The 16,500-nt window shown below is 42.4% G+C and overlaps 1 protein-coding gene across 2 annotated transcripts; it reads right to left on the bottom strand.

The window, feature by feature from the left end:
• Positions 1 to 294: 294 nt before the first annotated feature.
• On the bottom strand, positions 295 to 2,883 carry LOC130532675 (transmembrane protein 100-like). Of its 2 annotated transcripts, none has more exons than XM_057045441.1 (2): positions 2,748 to 2,883; positions 295 to 2,581 (listed from the first exon to the last, which is right to left on the bottom strand). In XM_057045441.1, exon 2 carries the CDS (start codon positions 2,376 to 2,378, stop codon positions 1,932 to 1,934), a length of 447 nt encoding a protein of 148 aa, XP_056901421.1. In that variant the 5' UTR covers positions 2,379 to 2,581; positions 2,748 to 2,883; the 3' UTR covers positions 295 to 1,931. The 2 variants fall into 2 exon arrangements, with proteins under 2 accessions (XP_056901421.1, XP_056901428.1); XM_057045448.1 differs by having other exon boundaries at positions 2,721 to 2,862.
• Between the last annotated feature and the right edge of the window lie 13,617 nt (positions 2,884 to 16,500).

Here is a 16,500-nt window from a genome sequence, read left to right as displayed (position 1 = left end):
ACCGACCACCAGGGGGCTGTCAAATTGTTTCTGCTTCACTTCTGTAATTCCTACTCTGCATTCCACATTTGTCAGAAAAGGGATTAATCAACTGTATGACCTTGGCTGAAAATAGTTTGTAGTACTTGTAGTAGTTAGTGCAACATTATTATCATGCAAATTTAAAGTTGAAAACAGTGCGCAGAAATCATGGTAATTGATACGGCTGTATTGAAAGATAATGGATCCCGCTGCAGTCGCAGAATAAGTGGTCAGAGAAAATTGCTCTTAGCAAGAATGATTTCCCTCATTAAGTGGTTTTCAAAAGCAACTGATTGCGTTTAATACAGCCAATCTACAGCAAACAACAAACACATACAGTCTCACAGATTAAAAATAAACCTGATGAGTTTATTTGGCCTTCTTGATACTGAATGTGGGACCTGTTTTTGTCATTTTCTTGCACTCACACACACTGTAGGTACTTTTATGACAGGCTTGCACGGTAAATACATATGTTGCTAGTCAAAGGCACTCAGTCAGAATAAAGTAATGACTCACCATGAACTGGAAGCATACTCACATCATCGGTTGATTCTAAATCCATATTCAGCAAGTACGTAAGTCTTTTACAATACAATAAAGGAACTTTTGCACTCAAAAATAACTGGCAAATGTGCGTTAGTGCCACTTTCTGTCTCGCCTACAGTGGGTGTGAAACTATTTCACATGCAATCTGATGGCACGTGGAGTCATTACAACCAGACAGCCAGAGAGAAAGACCACCTTCTCAAATTTACCATTTCTAATCAAAATAGAAGCTACAGAAAGAGATTTTACAGGCTGTACATGTTTGATAAGACACTCACCACGAGCGGTACATTTAGGAATGTGGCTACAATCTTCAGACACGGCACCTACAGTTCTTGTGATATGTCAATAAGAACAATACACAGTATTTCAGTAATACACCCACACACCCACACACACAAACACACACACACACACACACATATGAAAACAGCAGGAATGGATTATCTCATTCAGGGTTTTGTTGGCAGGCATTGAAGGCTCCGCGTGAAACTGGATATTCATCCGATTGAAACGCATGTGCGCGGTGCACGGTCTTTAACTCCATGCCTGATCGTTCTGTGATACCCAGTAAACACCTTGTTTAAGGGAGAGGGATCTAAAATAGTGACGTGGCTACAGCAGCACAGAGGCTGCTCAGGAGGCCCAACATATTGCTACATTTCAACTCCAGATGTTTCAGTCAAGGAATACATTTAGGAAGAGCCTTCTGGCAAAATTCTGGCTCTCTGCGCGTCTTTCAGGTCAGACAATGCATAAAGTGGAGGTTTCCCACCGCTACAAATGCTACCCTAATAAGCAAGAGTCGAGTTGAACATTTCCTCCTATGCGGTCACCTGTTCAAATGCTCCTTGTTGACCACAAACAAAGGTGATGGCCCAGGCGGTTCAGCATCTGTTAGGTCCGACTGGAGACAGGGATCAAGGGGGCCAAGGGAGGTCAGGACAAGGCCATTAGGCAGGCGTGGGCGTGCTCTCAGTGGCACGTCTGATGAGGCTTCATGGCCATGCAATAATAAGACTGCTGGGGAGCAACACTTGGGTCCCAGATACAGCACATGCTCACATTAACGCAGGAACGACACCTCACTTCCATCTGTGATCTATGTTTATCAAGCAAAAAAAATAAAATCCTGGTTGCACCAAGGAAACTAAAGGAACCCCTTGCCGTCACCTATGTCCTATAGAAAGAACAGAGCCAGCCTATCTATCAACAACAATAAAACCAACTATAGATGAAACACCAGAAACAACTTCTGACTCATATCATATCCCATCTGTTTGTCATGTTTGTCACAGTGCATAGAGGAAAAGTGTGGACGTGTGTCCATGTCTGAGCGTCTTTCAGTAGGTCCACCATCATCACAAGGTTCCCTGCTCAGTGGAGAAGAATCCACTCTCCTTTTTCTTCCTCCTCCTCAGTCTGTGGACCCTCCAGCACACGGCTGCCACGATCAGCATCACGAAGCCGGCGCACAGCAGAGCCACTGATACCTCTTTGGTCCGGTGCGACGTGTTGAACGTAAAAGTCACTCCGGTGCCGGCCATGCCAATGACTAAAGATATGACGCCGAAAGGGAACACGCAGCGGTACCAGGACTTCTCTGTGCCGCCCGTAGCCTGTGCCAGTCTTTCCAGGGTGGGGAGGGATTCTGGATGCCTTCCGGCATCTCCTACTTCTCCGTTCAATCCCTGGTTCTGGTTCTCAGAGTCCAGGGCTAAAGAGTTATTGGCTTCAGTGCTGTCGCCACAGTCCAGATCTGGGTAAAGGACTGGAGCTGGGGGCTGGCGGCCGGAGGAGCAGCCCATCTCAGATTTGGGTAACAGCGTGAAACAGGCAGCTTGCCGACAGCAGACCTCTCAGCTTCTGGCCGATTATTGCCACAGGTGCTTATGCCACCGGTCCCGGAAAGCTGCTTTGCCGGTGCCGTCAATAGCAGTGTCGCTGCTTCTTTTGTTGCTGCTCTCTTCCTTTTCGCCAGCTTGTGCCTGCAGATGGTGAGAGAGAGGCGCTGAAAATAGAAAATAGGGGATGTGAGGGAAAACAGTGCAAGTACATGAGGGGAAACATTTCACATTAGCCACAGTCTGACAGCGTTAGAGGCAATGGTGAAAACATAAAAACACACACAAACACATGAACACACTCACGTATAGTTGCCAATAGGACACACTCACCCAATGTTTTCATTGTCCAACAGTGGGTAAATGTTTCCAGAGCGGCATCTTCTCGGGAGCTACTCACCGCACCAGCGTATGTGTGCGTGTCTGTGCGTGTGGTGATGTCGATGTCAAACTATATCATCACAAAGGAGAGGGGGAGGGGCCAGGAGACATGGTAGATAGAACCCTGGACTCTGATTGGCTCCCTCAGCAGAGTGATTTCAGGCAAGGAGGGGTGTGCGTGAGGTCCACTGCTCCATTCACTGATATCACTTCATTATTTAGGATGACGAGGAACTTGAGATGTCCCCATGGTAGCGCTGCAATAGACCACTTGCAGAAAAAATGCAATCTGATACAATAATACACAGACAACAAAGGCCTTATCTCCATTTATTATCCTGGGAATTATTTCAAATTCTTTAAATCTTGTCCACAAAATGAAAACGTCCTGAAATTTTAGTCTCTTAGCTTCAGCGAGAGATGAAAAATTTGAGCTCATGGAGTGTCATTGAAAATGCTCGACATCATAAATTCTCCTCCTCATTGTGTTCGTCCCTGCACAAAGCCTGACTGTCACACCACATTCTTCACATTTCTCCCACACATGTCCCCCCTATTGTCCATGCTCAGCCCTTTTTTTTCTCCGTGATGTCTCACCGTGAGCCGCATTAAGATTAGTCTCCGGGAGGAAATGTCACCACGAGCATAGAATGCGGGTCCACCTGCATGCAACAATGAGTGTATACTCCCCTTCATCTATTAGATTTCCAAAACCCACAGTTTTAATAAACTTGTCTCAAATTTGGCTAACATAGACAAGTCTGTAATGGTGGATGTAATCACAGAGTTTGAGAATGACCCTAATAAATAGCACCATCTCAGTGGAGTTAGATCTTTACTGTCACCACAAGTCTGATTTATTTCATAAACACATTTCAAGTTGCTTCTCAGGTATGTAAAAATAAGAAAGAAATCAGTTAATTTGTTGATCAGTCTAGGACAATTAAAGCCTGTAAATATTCCCTTTCTTTTGTGGAGCAGTGCAAACCGATTAAGGCTGCATTGCAGCATGTGGTAATTTAGTCTAATTTAGCTATTATATTATTGTTAGTTAATAAATTATTGATTGCTTTGCGTAATCATTCATACTGAATTTTGCATTTGCTATAGTTTTCTGGAATAAAGACAAATTGCACAATATCCTAAAGTCGTGAGTGTTTGCTAGCTACAACTTATTTATGCTATAGATCAAGCATGTTTTGTTTTCACTAATTCTCAAAATCATTTGTAAAGCACACAGACCTTAATAATTGATGTACACTGATATAAACATCATTGTGAACCCCTCCATGTTTGCTAGAATTTTCTTTATGTAATTTTAGCTATTTTCTCCATCACATTTGTCTACTTACAGTCATCACCCAGCTTCTAGTGTAAAACTCAATTTAAAATACACTAGAAGTGGTGGAGAACAGGTCTTCGATCTACATTTTTACCCCAAGGTGGTCGCCCATCTCGCACACTGGACCATATTAAGATGTGAAATAGCTACTAAAATTAAAACTGACAGATGCTTTTAATACCTAATGTTAGCTCCACATCAGTGCACTGTAATGGATTTCTCATTGCAGCCATATGTGCAATTGTCTAATTTAAAGTCTGCAAGCAATACACAGTGGGACAGGTGTGATGGCTTTTCGATATCTTCACATCAATAGGTCCGAGCCTGAGGGCAGCTGGTAATCACATTCTCCTTTCTGAGGGGTAACCGTGAACTATTCAAAGCCTGATAAAATTAAATTACATAGAGTTAAGTAATAGCAGCTACCTAAAATCCAAAGTAAGATGTCTTGCATTCGTGTGACTTCCATGAAAAATAACATTATATGCGATCCACTGTGGATTTGTTGCCTTTAGCAAGAATAATAAAAGGTTATGTTATGCTTGCTTTGCTAATGGAAGTCTTTTCAGTGATTGTTAAGGCTTTTAACAATTTGAAGCTTCCATCTCTGTCTAGTCGGTCTAGCAGGCACACCTTGCTTTAAACAACCCTATAATTAATGTTATGCATCATCTGTAATCATTTGGCATTACAGTACACTGAGAATGTTTGGAGAATCTGTTAGGTTTTAAAGTTTGCTCAAACCCAGAGTAAATCTTTCAGCTAAGGAAACAGGAGGGATGATCTAAGATATTTCGGTGCACCTGACCTGAATTGATAGCTGGATGTAAAGAACAGATGTCCAGCTGAAGGTAAGACAGTGCTTTATTTTTGAGTCTTTGCTCTTATATTGTAATATAGGATAGGACAGTGTATATTTCATTCTGATGCTGTAGTATAGAAACGTGTTGTAGCTCGTGTCAGCATTTATCAAAAACTTGCTAATTTTTTAGAATGACAGTTATGGGGTGTCGTTTGTAAAGCACCTCACTCTAAAAATATCAGTGACATTTTGTATCACTACTCTTTGGAAAAGCGTTTGATGCTAAAGTGATAAAGCTAAAAATTTACATTTAACAGTTAGATTTAACATTTAGATATAGATTTAGCATTTAGATTCAGATTGAACATTTAAATTTAACATTTACGTTTAACATTTAGTATTTACATTTAACTATTTATTGTATTTCGAAAAGATTAAATTTTGTTGTAAGTATCCTAAAAGTGACTTTAAAAAAATCACACCATCTTGAACATAGTTTCATACTAAATGTTATTTCCTACATTTGGCACCCCACAGACAGATTATTTTCTTTGCCTGGAGCTTATTAGTGAGGCACCTGTTGTGTGTGTCTGTGTCTCTTTGTGTAATAACAGATAGCAGTCTCCAATAATGGATGGTGTGGGTGCTGGGAGGAAGAGGAGGAGGATTTGTAGGAAGAAAAGCTATAGAAAGATCTTACAAACTGCTCACCATGCTGTCGTCACTCCTTCGTACTTAGCAACACAGGCAAGTTCTGTGGCAGAAATAGAAGTGGCGTGTTTGTGCATTCACATTTGACTTTATTGCCATTTTGGGGGCTGTTGTTTACACGCAGACAGCGCTATTTCATAAAAAATACATATTATTCCTGCTCATTCACATGTACACAGAGTGATAAAATGCTTAAAAGCTTGTGTTTATTAGATTTCTTCTGCATTTACTGAAAAATGTCTGCATCAACTGCATATAACTCCACTATAAAATCTCCTTCCAGGCATCTCTATTACACTGACATAATATAATTTTAAAAAATGGCCTGTTGTATGTGTAATGAAGAGAATTACTTGAAAATTATAGGGTGCTAAAAACTTCCACATCAGTGTGTTGTTTTGGATTTTGGTTGAAGGAATGGATGTTATTGGGATAAATAGTCCCTCTGCAATAAATATCCTGCGGGTAACTGTGGTCACAATCACTGAGGGGGACTTGAGTAAACAAACAGCCTGAAAAATTGGCGTGGCGGTTCGGCAGAGACCTGGCAGGTTGGCTTATTGGCTTGAGGTTCATGCTGTTAGGTCCATCTGGGAAGAAGCAACGCCATATGAAGCTCTTCTCCTGCCCTCGTACGCCATCGTGGACATGATGTTAACCTATTGCCTCTACAACTGAGCAGCTCTGAACATATTTAATGGAATAAGAGACAATGACTCTTATTGTACCTGAATGTTCCCCATAAACCACTGCTTTTTATTCTCCTCACGGTGTTTGTGTTTAAGGTGCCTTTGACATCTATTCTGCTTTTAAGTCTACACTGGGGGTGTTGTGTGTGTGTGTGTGTGTGTGTGTGTGTGTGTGTGTGGGGGGGGGGGGGGGGGGGTCTGTAATCACTGCCAACATCAGTAGATTCTGTAGTGTCCAATTAATGAAGGGTAACGGGGGCGTAAACATTGGCCACTGAGCATTCAAATGTGGCAATTAGCATAGAACCACTGGCAACAGGAAATGGTTAATAGAATCAAACATCTAGTGTAAATTTTCATATAATTACCGTATTCTAATAATTATTCCACTTTCACATAGTTGAATAAAGAGAATTCACTCTGCTGTGAATATTTAAAGGTGTTGCATGGGCAGCTTGGTTGGCCCATCAGACCAGAAATGTGAATATAATGGTGATCTGGTGCTCTCTGTGGGATTGAATGCTATGATATAGCACCCCCGTGCTCCTGATTAGGAATGATTGCCGGCACAAAAAGATGGATGGATGGGAGGATGGGTGCATGGATGTTCCTCTACTGTGAGTATAGTGTAAAAGAATCGCTAAAATTCCACCTCCGGAAACTTGAAGGGCATTGAGGAACACCTCCACGTTTCAAATGTGGATGAATGAGGTGTGGAGACGTAGCTGCGCTAAAAACAAACTCTGTTTTTCACCTATTTAAACTTAGCCTCATCCTCCTGTTTTCTCCTCGCCCACTCCGGCACACATGGGAACAGTGCTTCCTGTAAAGTGATCATCCAACGTTTGTAAGGTCGAGGCGTCCTCTGTCTCCACGCGCTACATCAAGAGCATCTACATCAAGAGCATCTACATCAACAGCTGGACACAAATAAAAAAAACAAACAGAAAAAAAGAATAAAAAGAGGGATTTGAGCACAAAGAGCAATTGTAAGGCGATAATAAATACGAATAGAGACGTCGCAGTGCCTCCTTCGTGATATAGGCAGGAAAAACGACAAAGTCCAAAGGCAGGTGTGCACGATAGATAACCGAGAGAGGAGTGTCAGTTGTGTGTGGGTGTTTGGGTCTGGTGTGTTTATCAGGAGAAAAAAAGCTAATGTAGCTGTGGTGTTGCTGTCTCCTCAGAAGCTGCAATCAACTTCACACCAACTACTCACATCAGAAGCTGGACAATCTCTTGTGGATCATCCCAGCGATCTGAAGATTAAAGAGAATTCTTTAGTCAAAACAAGCCACATTGTTGAAAGGGACGCCTCAGTTTGTATCTTTTCTGTGGCTATCGGTGTTCTGGTGCAACAAGACTAGCGCGGAGCAGAAAATAGGACAGGACTGTCACCTTTTCTGCACTCTATTGATTAAAGGGAAGAAGTGTGATTTCCCAAAGTGGGACTGGCGCGAATTATCTGGAGATCGATGCCCCGTCAACCCACTCAGCCCAGCAAGGAAAAGCAATTTGATTCCAGATTGAGTCGTGTTTCTCATCTTAGGAGAAATAATTTAACGTTTTCCGCAAAGTTGAAACTAGTTTAAAACAAAACACAACAATATTACGTTAAGATTTATTGGAAAATGATTCCTTAGCTGGAGGGATGGAGATGAGAGGGGACAGCAGACATATTAGAAGCTCCCCCCACCTCTACAGTTGAAAATAGCTCCACACACTTGTTCCTGAGAATGAATCGTGCAACAGTCTGGAGGATTAAAATATCTGAATATACAGTATTCATAAATTAAAAATAACCACAAAGTCTTCACACTTTTCGAACAAAGGACTTCTGACTCTGTCAGTCCCACCATTTACGTTTTTAAGTGTGAATCTGCGGGCCCTTTGGAAGCCCCCGTCAGCTTCGTTTTAGCTCCCGGCGTGTCTGAAAGGTCATTCTCCTGCAGATGAAACACTCTAGATACTGTCCAAACTAGACATGCTGCCTGCAATTAAAAAGCTCCACACATTACTCCACGATCCATTATCTTTGTGACGTGAGGAAAATTGCCGCTGATGTGGAAGAGAGTGGAATGCATGGCGGCAACCAGCTGAAAACTAATTGTAGCCTTGGTAACGCGAAGCCACAATCAAGCTGAGGAACCTAACAGTGAGGTTACGCTGTACCTGAGCTCATCATTAAACGATTAGATATCATTTCAAGTCAGAGTGCAGTTTAACAAAGAGGAAGAAAGTGGTGGTGCAATGAAGCAGATAATGTACTGTCCAGCGTGATAGATGGCCCTTTAGCCTCCTCAGTGGCTGAAACCACTGCTGCACCAGCAGCAGCTCTGACGATGAGTCACACTCACCGAGAGCAGAGCAGTTCATCACACATTAGCTGTTTTTATAATGACAAACACATAAAATAGCTATAAACAACAAATAAAAACTGAGGATTAGGAGATGACTTCCAGTAACCACCGGAATCCAGGAACTGGTTTATTCATTTTCTGTTTCTATCATCCAGAAAACAAACCTACTCATCTGATCTGGATGACGTTTGCGCAGCGTTTGCTGGAGAACAATCAAGTCTGTTCCTGCGTGGACGGCGATGGCAGATGGGAGCTGCGCTGGAGAGCACAACTCTTGATTTACTGGCCAATCTGCCCTCCAACCTTTGACTTTGGACCCAAGCTGTGAAACGGTCTGAAAGAATGAGAGGCTGGAATGTGTTTTTCTCTGTCGCAAATTATGGCGGATTCAGACAGAGATCAGGAGGCTAAGAAGAACCTCACCCTGAAATATTGCTGGAGCTGCTTCTCATTCCCTCCCTCAGAAGTTTGTTTTGTGGTATTTCTGGAGTTTAATGAGAAACTGTGTCTCTCATCATCCCCTCACTTTTTAGTGGCCTTCAGTGCCCACCTCCCCTGATTAGCATGCTGTGCACATCAGAAGGATGATTACCACTCAGCGGCGATGGGATGTTTTTTTCCAGGTCATCTTCAGTTACATATAGAGGAGCATGTGAAATGAGCCGCAGCGCAGCACCTGAGGATTTTAGATGGTAGTGATTTGGAATGGAAACACCCACATGAAAAGGATCATTTGGCTCAGTAAAAGTCTCATTTTTGTCAGTTTTATAAAACACAGTGAATTCTCCAACAGCCTACTCATTTCCACAAGTGCATACTCAAAGGCTAAGATAGTGTGTCAGTAGTAGGAAAGCATTCCCATCACTGACGACAGACCAGGAAATGTGGAGGGGACACTGAAAACACACTGGTTCTTCTTCATACTATTCACTCGGTGTTTCATTATGGGATGCAGCCTTCTGCAGCCCTGACAGAAGCATTTATCTCCATCCACCAAACCTGATGGGCCAGCAAAAGGTGTTCATCCTCGCTGCACCCACTAGTACCATCTACTATAATTAATGCACAATTCTAAACCTGTTCATACACCAGATGGATCTTTCATAGCCTTTGGTGACTGAACACTTGTGTCGTGCTCCGGCTTCTGCCTTTTCTGGCTCCCCTCCCTGAACGTTAAGCCAACTCCTTTCGACCCCATGCTAGCACACCAGCGGGCCACAGCCTCTTTCTTCACAAGTGCTTCAGTTTTCCAGTGAGATGGCGGCTGCAAGTGATCCTCACACCAGAGGAGTCAGTCACAAAGCAGCGCCTCACCCTCTGGGCGGTGGAGGCTGTGGTTTTACATGAGCAGTTGTCTGCAGCCACCGGTGGGTTTGTGTACACACTCTGTGGGATGGCTGCAACCTGGGCTCTTTTTAGGGGCCATTGTTCAGCAGCCCATTGGTTCTCCTCTCTGACGCTTGTTTAGTTCTGCATGCTTCATGTGCCAGAGCCATGCATGGCCAGTGTGGTCCTGGAGTCCTAATGGGAACCCAGCGATCCTCCCCAGTGGCCGGTACTTGTTCGATAAGCTAGCTGTCAATATGGGAGCTACCATATCCCATACCGAGACACCGAGTGAATATTATGAGGAAGAATGTTTGGCTATTTAACATAACCTCAGTTCTTAAAAAAATATGAGCAAGGTGTCTCGCCAGATGACCTTACTGTCGGGCGGTGGGGTTTGCATAGTAAATCATAATTCACCTTTCACTGACAAATCAGAATTGATGGATTGAGATGAGAGCTTCTATCAGGGATGCAGGAGGCTACATCCCATAGAAGCTTACCTCTTGTCCAGACAGAATTGTCCATTATGACAGATTCTTGGTGTATTCTTGCAGTAACGTATCCTGGCAACAATGACTTGAGTCTTATATATAGCCTCCCCTCAAGCACACTTTTATCTAATACTGACTGACAGCCGCTGGTGCATATATATATACTAGTGGGTTGTTATTCATGTGGAGTAAAAACTAAAAGTACAAACTAAAAACCTAAATAAGAAGGAATTTTTGATGTTCTGAGTTTTTAACAATTCTGCTGAAATGCAGTCGAGCATGAAGGGAAATCTTTCAGATACAGGCTGAGCTGTCCATTATTTTTAGTTTAGTCTTATTTTTAATTATAAAGATCAACTGCGCGTAATGTACCAGTAGATGGCACTAGTGGGTCGGTTCTGAACGACAACACCAATTTATTCGGGAGTATCTTACAAAATCAAAATAAATAAATAAATAAATAAATCGGTATAAAATAGATTTGTTTATTCTGATCCATAAAACGATATTTTTTTAATCCATGTTATTTATTTTCAGCCCCAGACATTTGGGGATGGTGTTACAATTAACATGGATAATGAAATGAAAGTACCGTATCGCACCTATCACATCAAACCTGTGAACTGGAAACACTTGTGGGAAATAGCACTATTTTTTTTTCTTTTCTGAACAAAATTCCAATCTTATCTTACTCGTCGTGAAAGGTTGTTTCACTTCCTCGATGAGGCCAAACACAATCACATATTGGAACGTTGTCCTTGGCATCACACCAACCGGAAGAGCCCGAGTTGGGTTCTGATTCTGACAACTTCAGCAGAAGGGTCCCTATACGTGAGCCTGTTCCTGTTCAAGGTTTCTCCCTGTTAAAGGGGAGTTTTTCCTTGCCACTGTTGCTTGTTTGGGGTCAGGCCCTGGAATTCTGTAAAGCGCCTAGAAACAATTTTGATTGTAAAAGACGCTATATAAATAAAAATTGATTGATTGAATTGATTGATTAAAAGTCCAACAACTATTACTGGACAAATGAATCATTTTCACTGGCCTGCAGCATTTGGTTCCAACTACCTCTGTTACAATTAGAGCACATGATGGCAGCAGAGCTCCACTAACACAGACTGGTGAGTCCACTTATTAGAAAACAGGCTCAAGACAGGTCAGCTCTGTTCCATCATCCCAACCTGTTGATATAAACTCCACTCTTACTGCTCATACCCTTGTTTACACAGAAAGTAATTAGTATTGCAATCAATCAACTACTGGTTTGTAATTTGCTCCAGTGTTAATGAGAGATGTGTAGTTGCTAAACTAGTCAATGGTTAAGGGAAGAGGGATGGGATCTTCTGTGTAATAATTGTAGGCCGTCAGTCTAAAATCTATTATAACAGCTGATCTTTCAGCACTGTCTTCACTGTCCTCACTTTAAAGTGTTCCACCTTCCTCTCTGTCCAACTGAAATGTTCTCCAGCTGTTACCCATGCAGTGAGCCTCCTTGAGATCTGTCCCCCCCCACCTCCTTGTTTAAACATGCAGTGTGAAAAGGCGGACAGATTTGGGAGGGTGGAAACAATCTGAACTCCTCTTTCTCTTTTGCAGCATACATGTGTGATAGCAGCCATACCTCCATGTTTGTCTGCACTCGCACCTCTGTCATAAATTGACTTAAAACCACACATTCATGCATCCTATTTGCTTGTTTCCCTTCCTTAGTTTCCAATGCTTGCAAATGATGCCTCCCTTCCCTTCACTTCAATTCCTCCTACAAGGTGACGTGGTCTTCCCCTTCCTCTTCATTGCAACAATTCACATAAATTTAGGTTATATTTTACTTCAGAACGCAGAAAACAGCTTCAGACTCTTGAAGTGTTCAATGGATTTTATTGAGGTTGCTGCCCAGGTTTGTCTGCAGATATTAATCCCCACCACTTCACTTAAGGAACACTAATTTGTGGCATGGACATTTACACAGTCCTTCCTCCGTCTTCCTGTTGTGGTTGCAGAATTAATAAGTCAGTGTTTTCAGTATTCCGCTGTTTCTTCCCCCAATTGTGGATTAACTCCAACTTTAAATTAATAGCCAAATTAAGGAATTATCTTGGGCTTTTAATTAACAGAGACTTCTTATTCTTCTAAAGACAGCCACCCTCCTTGCTTGGCTGTTGTTTATAGTTGCCGCTCTTCTTTCCCTGGAACAGAAATACAGGCATCCTTGGTTGTCGTAATCAAAGCATCAAAAAATTACTCTTGGATTATATATTCTGGGTCTTTCCAAAAATGATGACGCAGTGACTTGAGATAATCCGCAGGCCTTGTCAGGAGGAGAACCGTCTTTTTGTTTCCACTTCTGTGCAAAACAAAGTTGGCATGGTTACCCTGGTTAAATCAGCTAATGTTTCAGTTCCACACACAACTTTAAAACACAAGTGATCCCCCAGTTCTGAACAGCCTGCATGCATGTGATAGCTGATACATCACTCATGAAAACACAGACGAACGCTTGTTTTAAACAGCAGCACATGAACCTTAGAGCGGTACATTAAAAAGGCCAAACATGACAAAAGAGTTCTTTAAAACACATCATTTTAAACTTACATTTTCGCCCCATTTACCTGAAGTAATGCAGAAATGTATGACTTATACTACATCCCACCATCAGGGGGCAACAATGATGCTTTGGCTTCACTCCTGGGAACGCTCACTTTCTTTCAGTACATTTAACAGGCATTCTTTATCAGAATATTCCTTCAACAATTTTGGTTAAAAGTTTAAAAGCTAAAAGCCAACACTGAAGGCGTCAGTCTAATATCTTCAGACAGCTTTGGTGTTAAAATACCAGAGTTGCCAAACCACACGGACAGAAAGGAGATGACACAGCTCCCTGCCAAATACTGAACCGGTTTATAAAACCACAGGTTGCTAAAACATGCTCATTCATTATTTATTATTGAGCTATTTAAAGGTGAGCAAACCAGTAAAGATAGATATGGAGGCTTTCGATCTGTTATGTAACAGTATCTACCTGCTGGAAAAGGCAGAAAAACCCCTCAGTCAGATAATAGATAGCGATTCCTCGGGCTTGGAAGGCCTCACCTACCAAAGTGAGGCCGGGATGAACCACATTCTGCGCTGGCGTTCATTCTAAGTCAGCCGTTTCTTAAGGAGTCGTCCACTGTTGTGTCTCTGAGAAACGCAGGGTTGTTTCTGTCTATGCTGTCAAACTGAATATGTCCTCTCTTACTTCACTAAAACTTCAGCCATTCCTTGCCTGAACCTGTTGAACTTCCCCCCTGTGATTCTCCAGAAGTTTCTTGGAGGAATATTTTAATAACTTTGGTGGATCGCATGAAAACTGCAACGTCTGCCTTTGTGTACCTCAACTGAAAGCGTGTTTCAGTGTCATTTTCACTTCCAAAGAGGTAACATGAACCAGTGAGGGGGTGACCCCGAGACTCGTCTCTCTCTGATCTCCGGATGACTTGGCAAAAGCCTCAAAGTCTCCGCTGGTAAAGGGCAGCTATCTGCTTTACTCCTGGGACAAGTGTCCTGGAAGTCCTGGAATGTGCTCCTCCTCTCACTTCTCATCTTTGAAATTCAGCCTTCATACTGACGTCCTTCCCCTACTCAGGATGACCATGAGCTTTGGTTGACCGTGACACCTTCAGGAGACACAAACTGGCAATCCCTCAGAAGCTAATGGAGAGTCTAAAACTGTTTTCACTTCAGGATCATCATCTAACTTGATGTGTTGTGTTTACCAACCACAGCAGTTTAGTAGGGACATGAACACATCAGCTGAAGTCTTGTCCCAAACCATGACTTGTTGGGTATTTTTAGCCCCTCGGACTCTTTCCTCAGAACTCATTTGATTCACATGATTTTATCTCAAATAAATTTGGGCAAATCGGCAGTCTTGACGAAAAAAGAAAGAACAAACCGCATTTTTTGCAGTTTGATGACTCTGAAGAAGAGATGAATAAATCCACTGAAATACAAGGAGCCAAAATGAAGTAACCGAAGACGCTGCAGAGATGTTATTTATGAGCTTGTTCTGAGCAGACTGTTACAGTGCATTAAACTATTGTATAGTCTGTAAATCGCTGAACTATAAAATAAACATTATAATAATGGGCTGTTTAGAGATGATGTGATTTATTAAAGGCATCTTAAAGGTATCACACGGGTGTAAATATGACCTGTTTAGCAGTATATTGATGCTCTTTTTTCTTTTAGCAAGAAATGGTTACTAAATATATTCCAGGTGCAACATAGAGGGACTAACAATAACAAAGTTGTTGGGGAAATGACGTCTGCGGCCGTGGACGTCAATGTTAGCTGAGCGAAAATAAGGGTGTGTTTTGTTGCATAATAGGCAGGCTGAGGCCAGCACTTTCTAAAAATAGCAACATAAATGGGATCTGCTGGTGTTACACAACTGGTCATAGGTAGGAGACTTTTCAACATGTGTTTTTAAAGTTTTGTGAGTTGGCCACATCCAGCTGTGCTGCCGTTCGGTTTGACGTCAAAGCGGGGTGAAAGGAAAGGTGGGGGAGGGGAGGGAGAGCTGATACGGAGATTCAATAATGATGCCTATGTCATTTCCCCTAAGGTACCTTTGTTTTGCTTTTCAACAACCAATTTTCTCATTTCTTTCACCAAGCTGTTCTCCCAAAAAATGTTTTTTATTTAGTGTACTCACATAGAAATTATGTTTTTGTACCTCTCCTCCATTAGAGGGGACTGACTTAGTTATCCTCAATAACCTTTTTCACATGTGCCGTTTAGCCTGTCATCTCTGTACATGCTTTTCTGTTGAGTGTTTTGTGCCGTTAAATGAAAAAAGAGTGAAGCTTGTTTTACCTTGCAAGTTTAAGAGCAAGTTCTAGTCAAATGGCTAAGCTAGCTCAGCATTATGTACTGCAGATTTGTACTTTGCATGTATAAAAGACTCGTGATTCAGCCTCCTGCAGCTCTCAGTGATCTGAATTTCACGCTTTTCCTCTTCTTTCAAATCTCACTTGATCACACTGGTGTATCGTGTACACGTGCATGCGAACAATAAATATTGAAGCAAGGAAACACAAGTCTATAAACACTTGGGTGCTGAGTCGCCCAGCTTATCCACTGTTTATATAGGCTCTGTGAAGACGGCACTGCAAAACCAGCAAGTTCTCAGCTTGTGAAGTCATATGGATATGGAGATTACAAGCCCCCGCTGGCCCTACAGCTAACATCATACACACACTGCGGAGGGGATCGGACTTCCTCACTCTTCTATGTTTTGGTCTGTTTGATAAAACTAGACAAGAACTGACTGCATTCCTTATAGGAGTGTTGAAACCCAGTCCTCGACGGCCGCAATCCAGCCGGGTTCGCTGACCAAAGGGTCGTCTACCAGGTAGGACAGAAATGCCGGCTGCATTGCGACCCTCGAGGCCCGGACTTTCCCATCCCTGCCTTATTGGGAGAGGAATCACATATAGAGAAATTAAAATCTCCCCACTGCTGGGCGTTTGTACTCAGATGTATCCAAGAATCATGCACATCGCAGTCATTTTTATGAAGTTAAGTGATCTGGAACTGAAATGGAGATTTGAATTCATTCACTTCGTCTTCTCTCACTTATCTCGTAGCCTTTATGATTCCATAAAAATGTGCTTATTACACAACTGACCCCAACTCCAAGCCCAGCCGCTTCACCTCACGTGAAGATGCAAATGTCCGTCATGCTAATACCCGTCACATGTAGCATTCCCCCATGTCGTATATTTATCCAAGCCTTAGCCTAGCATGCAAGCAAAACAAACACGCGACTGCGGTTGATTAGGCGGCACAAGAGAATGGGGGGAATGTGGTCCCGGGTATGTTTTGAGATGCAATGAATGGTTTATTTTTGAGCTTCATGACTGGAGCTGTAAAGCAAAGTGCTGGAATCAGGAGCTGCCAGAGGAACCCGGTGTGGTTTTTAGATGGAAAATAAGGGGAGA

This window comes from Takifugu flavidus, chromosome 1 (genome assembly GCF_003711565.1).
Source record: "Takifugu flavidus isolate HTHZ2018 chromosome 1, ASM371156v2, whole genome shotgun sequence".
Lineage (NCBI taxonomy): Eukaryota > Metazoa > Chordata > Actinopteri > Tetraodontiformes > Tetraodontidae > Takifugu > Takifugu flavidus.
This window is presented reverse-complemented; position numbering and strand designations above follow the sequence as displayed.

What these genes read in the sequence shown, in the direction of transcription:
- LOC130532675 (XM_057045441.1), bottom strand. Translation starts at nt 2,378, where the DNA reads ATGGGCTGCTCCTCCGGCCGCCAGCCCCCAGCTCCAGTCCTTTACCCA.